The sequence below is a fragment of the Pezoporus occidentalis genome, unplaced genomic scaffold (assembly GCF_034315485.1).
Source record: "Pezoporus occidentalis ecotype Australia unplaced genomic scaffold, CSIRO_AGI_Poc_V1 ctg57, whole genome shotgun sequence".
In the NCBI taxonomy this organism is placed as follows: domain Eukaryota; kingdom Metazoa; phylum Chordata; class Aves; order Psittaciformes; family Psittacidae; genus Pezoporus; species Pezoporus occidentalis.
The window spans coordinates 1,371,933-1,379,400 of record NW_026915910.1 but is presented as its reverse complement, the minus strand read 5'-3'; the positions used below and the strand labels follow the sequence as shown (position 1 = coordinate 1,379,400).

Here is a 7,468-nt window from a genome sequence, read left to right as displayed (position 1 = left end):
GCATACAAAAACTTGAAGAAGATTAATATATTATTTTTAATTTTCAGACCAACGGAATTTGGACACCATATCTGAGTTACATGGCCCATCAGCAGTACGGGACAGAAATGGAAAGTACATTACTTGTCATCATATGTATGGCTGTGATAGTAACTCTTAGCAAGTATCATCTCCTGGTCCATTCCCACAATGTGTTTGGTAAGGGACAGTCTCTCACAATTTCCTCTGTTCTTACTTTTGGAGGAGACAAGGAAATGATTTCCAATACCAGTTTTGAAATCCATTGTAGGTTTTTAATTAACATACTCCTTTAGCCTAAAATGCATGAAATTGCTACATTCTTTCATAACCTTTAAACAACTAAATGAAGAAACAAAGGATATAAAATATAACTGATCTCATGGAGCAGAACAACTCCACTTTTGAAAGACCCTGCAGATTCTTGAACAGGAGATGAAGTATGTTTGCTAATGCACATTCAAAGCCTTAAACAGAGAATATCAGATGAGAAAAATACCGTAATTCCTGCACCAAAACACACTGTACTGTGCAGTATCTCATAAAAATGAAAATTTGTTGCTGTTCACAGCAGGAACACTTTTGCTTGGAAATCTAAATAACCCATTTTCTTATTATATAGCCTAATGTCATTGTTGCATATTTTGTATTTTGAAGCATATGCTCTACCATTCTTTTTCAGACATTAATCTTGAAAAGATGTGGGAGTACACAGGTAAAGTGGAATAACAGTTTTTGCATTTACTGTTCTTTACTAAAAGATGATTGCACTTTCCATCTTTAAACAATAAAAATACTTTGATAAAGCTTGCTCAAGCCTAACAGCCAGAGCCATGTGATCAGTAATTTTATTGTACTATTCTTTCTTGTTAAAGAAGCAGAAAGCAACTGAAATAACTTGGCCAGCGGTGCCAAACAAATCAGTGTGAAAATCAAAAGGTTGGTACTTTGTCACCTACAGTTCTACACTTGTATTACTCAGCTACATTTCTTTTACATAGGTTTTGGTTTCGGGGCTTACGTGCAAGCACTGTTCAAGAAAGGGCAACAAGTTGTGGTGAGAACGAAGTGATTCTCCCTGTGCACCAGCGAGTAGGGATTGGATTATAGTTAATGAATAGTCTGAACAGCAGTTAGGCATTCAATGTACTCTAATACATACAATTCTTATTCCCTGTAAATTGGGGTTATTTGATTTGATAGAGGGAGGTGAGAAAAAAATCTTTCCAGCCAAGCAAGGAACGCCACACGCAAGTTGAGGCTACTGGGCAAGATACAGAAGATGTTATTGGTGACTTGTACGGCAGGCAAAGCAAGGGCTCATTCCTGGCAGCCTGGCTATCAAGGTGATTTCCTAATAGGGAGATTCACCAGGCTGTGCAATAGTTTCCAATGGAAAATTGGGGAGATTCTATCCATGGAGGGTCCGTTCGCTACAGCTGTCGAGCCAGCCTCCTGGGCGAGTGGAGCCGCAGGCTGGAGTCCCCAGCCCCGCGGCAGAGCACCCTCCTCGGCTGTAAAAGGTGTCGCCTTTCACCCCCGCGACGCCCCTGAACTCCTCACCTAAGCGCACCCTCATCCCTCGCCTTCAGCCTTCAGGAGGCGGCGGCGGCTACATCGCCCGCCGGGAGCGCAAGGCCAGGCCCATCCGGCTGCTCGCCAGATCCCGAAAGGCTTCGGCCCTGGGCTTCAGAGGCCGCTCGGGCCCTGCCGCGGGGCTAGTACCGCAGCCGCTGCTCCCGGGCTCCGCCGCTCCCCTCAGCCTGACAGGACAGCTCACCTCCCGCCCCGGCTTCCCTGGAAGCCGCCCCGCCTACTGCGAAGCCTTCAGTCACCGTCTCTCCGGTTGCGAGGGGCGACCCCGGCAGCGCTCGCCGGGGACCCGGCGCATGGGCCCAGCGAGGCAGCGGAGCCTGACCCTCCACCACCACCACCGCCGCGCTCCCAGCGGACAGCGCCGCCCGCCACCTCCTCCCGGGGGCCAGCGCCAAGCCCATAGAGCGCGCCGGTGCCGTGCTAGAGCGTACGCAGCGGGAGCCGCCTCTGTCTGCGCGCGGCGGCAGCGGCGCCGCAGCTCCCCCTCGCGGCAACCGGCGGCCTCGCTGCGGACCGAGAAGAGAAAGGGAGAAGGGGCAGTAATGGCGGCCAGTTAGTGCGAGGCTGAGCCGAGGAGGCTGTGGCAGCGACGGGAGGAGCCGGCGCGGCTCTGTCTGTGGCTCTGCCCGGCGGACCGGCTTCCCCGCGGCACTTTTTATCTTCCGCCCCCTCCCCCCTTTCCCTCCCCTTCCCCTCCCTACCCGATCCCCCGCCTGTCCGCCCTCCCTCCTCCCTCCGCGCCGGCGGCGGCGGCAGCGGCGGCGTCCCCCCGTGTGCCCCCTCCCCGGGGCCATGGTGAACACCAGGAAGAGCTCTTTGCGCCCCCTGGGCAAAGCGGCGGCCGCTGCGGCCGGAGCCGGCAGCCATTTCATCTCGTCCCGCACCCGCTCCTCCAAACGGGGCACCAAGGCAGATGCGGCCGGGCTGGAAGAGACGGCGGCAGCGCGGGTGAGGACCGGCGGGTTCACGGGGAACGGGGAGGGAGGCGGCGGCGGGGGGACAGCGGCAGCAGCGAGGGCCTTGGCCGGGGTGTCGCTGGGGACAGCGCCGCTACTGTCGGGGGGGGGCCGGGTACGGGCGCTGGAGGGGGGGGGGGTGTTGAGCCGGCTGTCGGCTCGAGGGAAAGAGGAAGGACGGCGGAGCCGGCGGGGAGCCGGGGTGAGGAGGGACTGTTGGACCGTTGAGCCGGCGGGGAGCTCGGGGACGCGGGAGGCCAGCTGCGGAGAGCTACCCGTTGCGTCCCAACTGGGTTCCCTGCTCGGTGGGGAAAGGCCGGTGCTGCTGACAGGGTATGGGGGCGGCTGGGGCCGCGGGGGACGAAGTTACTGCCCCGCTAGTGCCGGTGCCTGGGGCGGGCAGGGCCGGCGGCAGCGGGCAGGGGTCCGGCGACGGCGCGGGGCTCCCCCTGCGGCCGCGCCCGGCGCTGCGCCGGCCGCCAGACAAAAGTTGGGAGCTGCGCCCGCAGCAACTTCGTAGCTCTCCTTCCCATGTATATCTATATGTGTATGTGTATGTTTTCCCTTAAATGACCTCGTTTCCGGCGGAGTTGGTGTTTGAGAAGGTTCCCCCCTTTTCGTAACACCCCAGCCCCCAAAACGGGAAGGGAGTAATTTTGCCGTCAGGTTTAAGTTGATTGCTTTCCTAACGTAAAATTTCCAACTTACTGCAATGGCTTCGTTTGTACTGGCTGATGGCAAGTGAATAGTACGGCCTCATCTGGAAAATTAACGTTTGGTAAATTCTAATTGGCAGAAAGAATTCAGAGGCCTGTTTTCTTTTCCCTTTGTTGTCTCTAAACAGATCTGTTGACAACACCTATTTTTTTAATTATAGGCATGGCTTTTTTTCTTTCCATTGGTAGAACTTGATGTATTGCTTTGAAGATTTAAATTAGTGTTTGTAGTTGCCTGATCTGCATACATATTTTAAAAGCAATGTAAATATGGAAGTGAAAATTGAGGGTCAAAGCATTTGACAGTGTTGTACCAATTGGCCATGTCCCAGCCTCTGCTAAGGAGGAAGTTCAACAAGCAGAAAAACAGTAATAGCAGCCAGAGGCAGATCAGAAGGATGACACCTGGAACTGTCACAAAACCTTCAGCTCCATACTTTTAGTTTTAAAATACTAAAAAATCCCAAACAACCCCCAAAACAAAACAGACCTGCCCCCCCAACAACCTCCCCAAAAAACTCTGACTAGGTATTCTATGCCTTCTGTGCTTCTCTTTCAGCTCTTTCATGCTTCACAGTTACTCTCTTCCTCCATTGTACTTTTCCTCCTTGTCCCCTATTTCTTCCTCGTTTAATTTCATTAGACTCATGGGGATGCAGCACCATGGCTGTAAAAAGCTGTTCTGCTTGTTCTAGTGTGCAGTTTCTGTTTATTCATATTGTGGGTCTTGCGGTTTGTGAGGCAAAGTTTTAGTGTAACCTTTACTGGTTTACTTTGCAGGGAGTTTACTGCTGCTGAAAAAACCTACAGCTTAGGCTTCTTGCCAAATATTTTTCATCTATGACTAGTATTTTTGTACTACAGATCATTAAAACGTTTAAATTATGTTATTGTCATGGTGTAAGGAAAGGAGATTGTGCAAAACATTGTCACAAGATCTGTAAATGCATCCCAGGATGTTGCCCAAGCTTCTAAAAAAGCATTTCTTCTACAGTTAAGTGTATGTTCTTGTCTATGGCAGTGGGCTTGTTTCACTTCACAACAGGTCTCATGTATTTGAGGCAGTTTTATTTTTAAGATGTGATTGCCAGAGGTGAGCAGAAGTTATCCTGGGAGAGGTTTTTATGTATTTATTTATTTCTGTTTCTCCTAGTGAATTTTGTAGAATATATATATCCCACTGTATTTTACAGTTGTCTTTGTACAGCTGTTTTTATTTCCCAGATGGTAACTATTTGTCAGTGATACAGCGTCTTTCTCTTGAGCTCCTGAATCCTCTTGAAGTAGTGCCAGAGGAGGATTTCAGCGAGTAGAACATGAATAAGTATAGCAGTAGGAAGACAAAGCCTTTGCTTTTGGAAGCAACTGTCGGGAGACAGATAGCGAGGCTGTTTTGTGCAGAAAGTGCCCTGGGATTGTTTTCATGCAGTTGTATGTATTTTTTTTTTTTTTTTCCAAAGTTGACTGGAACAGTGTGTCCTTTTGAAATCTTTTGGGTGTCACGTCGGGAAACCAGTCTTACTATCAGCAGTTAATCGGGTTAATGGGCAGCTAGAATTTGGAGCTCTGGCAGAGATTGTACGCTTCTTATTTGCACTGTGTGACTTAATTTTCTTCCAGAGAGGTTCTGACTCGGACTCCCAGAGAAATGCTCTTCAGTGGCAATGATTGTAATTACCTTTCAGAATGTATTTGGAAAGATCGTCTATTTGTTCCTTATTAGCAACAGAAACTCAGCAATCTAATGGTATCCTGTAGGATGCTGATTAGACCAGATGAGGGGTTAGGCGTTGCTTTCCACCTTTTTTATATCTATTTCCTTTTCCTTCCTTCTCCTTTTTATTTCCAGGCTTTTCCTGGTATACATAGGGTTTGTTTTGTTTTGCATACATTTAGAAGGACAAGCTTGAATCTCTCCTCTCCCAAGAACTAGTTTCTAGTCTTTCTGTTCAATATTATGTCTAGTTACATATTAATAGTGTCCGTTTTTGTTTGATCTGAATCTGGAAGCAACACACATTCTGTGGAAACGGGCTGTAATTGTCTAAATGCTTTTATTGTATCCTCTGTATTCCCTCTGTACTACTTGCTCATCTTGAGAAAGCAATGATGTCAGTCTTTGAAAAGTAAACAGTTTTGAATTATTGATTGGTGACCATGCATTCAGTGATTGAGATAAGTACATGTGTGTCCACTAACCAGAAGCCAGATTAAAATGAGCAAAATCCCTCACTAAATGGATCAAGGAGCCAGGAATTTTATTCTCTGAAATGATGTCATAGTGGAGTGTACAGAGAGGGTACTGGAGAGGAAAAACTGGGCTATGTTTTGTTCTTGTTTCCAGGATTGGTTTATACACTATTTAATAGAAATTGAAGCTATCCTTACATACATTTATATTCTGTCTTTAGATGAATTATATGTATTTTTTCCCTTCTAGCATTAAAATTTGGGAAGTGATATGGTTTTATATTAAAGCATTCTGATGAGAAAAGTGCCTAAAATCTTCCGAAGTTTTCAGAAACATAGAATTGTAGCATGAGACTTAACAAATCCAGTAGACTTCATTCACACTATGAAAGAATTGAGGATACTGTGACTATAACTGATTAAATTTGTGTTTTAGATTTACTGTTGTCTGCTGTTTTGAGAGATTGAGCTGTGATTGTGGTAACACTTATTTGCAATTGAAATGATTTTTCTCAGGCATCTGAAAACACAAAAATGTTGATCAAGAAAACTAATGAATTTATTGTAAAATAAACACTTAAAATTGTGTCAGCCTATTAGACATTTTAGAAATGTATACAAGATTAGCTTAATTTAATTAGTCAAGAAAGCATTAGCAGTGCCTTAAGAGCTCCTTGAGGGCACTGTGATAATTGTAACACACGATCCTAGCTAAAAGTAGGACTGCCAACATTATTCAACTTACTTGGTGGCAACCTAGAGCTCTCCATTGTACTTAATTGCTAACAGGAGCAAACATGGACTTGAGGATTGACATTGAGTGCAGTAGTGTGGGAAGGCATAAAGCTAAGCAGCATTTCCTTGCTCAGTATATTTTAGTGTCTCTTACTGTAATTTCTCAGTCTGTAACAATAAATATTTTTTTCTGATTTCTGGGTGATAATGTAGTTTTTATAGTGTAAGCTCATTGATAGGCTTTACTTCTTAAAAAAATCTGTAATGGTCAGCTATTGAAAATACAGAAAATGAACTTAGAAAAGAATTATTTCTTTTAAAATACTAGCTTTCAATGCACCCCTTAGAGCTTTCTAAAAATTAAATTTTCCTTTATGAGAGAGCCTGATTCAGATTAACATATTTCTTTGTTGTCTTTGCAAAGAGTCTTACAGTGTTCTGGATGTGTTCTCCGGCTTTAATTAAAGTGATAGAAAAAGTTAGAGTTTTCTCCACATGCTGGAAAAATTACACTTGCTGACTCAACACCCCCCACCCCGTAAAGCTCTTCAGGGCAATAAAAGCAAATAACTACGTTTTTAAGGAAGTGCATTGTCTTACTGTTGGCGTTTACAGTCACATCAATAAAGGTGCCGAGGCTAATGCTTTTACAGTTCTTTGAAATACATCCTGAAATAGAGAGCTTTATGAAGTTATTCCAAACAATTTCATATAAAGGAAAATTCCCCCCAAAAATTAATCTTTTCAGTGCGTAATAAAATGTCGAGTTCTTTCTGGTTTAGTGGTCTGCTGCTCTTTTGGGACTTAGCAGGAGAGAATCAGTGATCTAAAATGAATCGTGCAGTCTGTTCCTTAGTAGCCTGGGAAATTGAGCAATTGTTGGAAGCAATCTATGTCCAAGTTTCTGTCAAAATACCATACAGTCAGCATTTGTAATCCTTCCATGTTTCCAAAGGGGTGTCCTGAGTTTAATTTCTTCCTATTTATCTTGCCAAATCAGTCTGGGCCACTATCTGAAGTCAGGACACCTCCACAGTGTGCACAGTTTGGTTTGGGAGGCACGCGCATCATGTTTGAAGCTGGCTATCTTTGCTCTCACACTGTTAGCGGGCCTTAAAGGGAAGCAATCCAGGGACTAATCCAGTGAGTGAGTAAGACCTCCAAAGAGTACTCAGGAAATGGTGTTGATATTTAGTGTGCTGCATTGCTTCCTCTGAATAGTGGGCTTGTCCCAAAGTAATATTAATAAAAGCTGCT

At 45.6% G+C, this 7,468-nt stretch overlaps 1 protein-coding gene across 3 annotated transcripts in view; it reads left to right on the top strand.

The window, feature by feature from the left end:
- The first annotated feature begins 2,043 nt into the window (after nucleotides 1-2,043).
- Nucleotides 2,044-7,468, top strand: part of ATAD2B (ATPase family AAA domain containing 2B) — a 77,252-nt gene continuing 71,827 nt past the window's right edge. The window contains exon 1 of one of the 3 annotated variants that reach the window (XM_062638403.1): nucleotides 2,044-2,562. In XM_062638403.1, coding sequence (XP_062494387.1) covers nucleotides 2,407-2,562 — 156 coding nt within the window. In that variant the 5' untranslated portion in view covers nucleotides 2,044-2,406. The remainder of the gene's footprint in view (nucleotides 2,563-7,468) is intronic. The other 2 variants (XM_062638404.1, XM_062638402.1) reach the window with 2 other exon arrangements.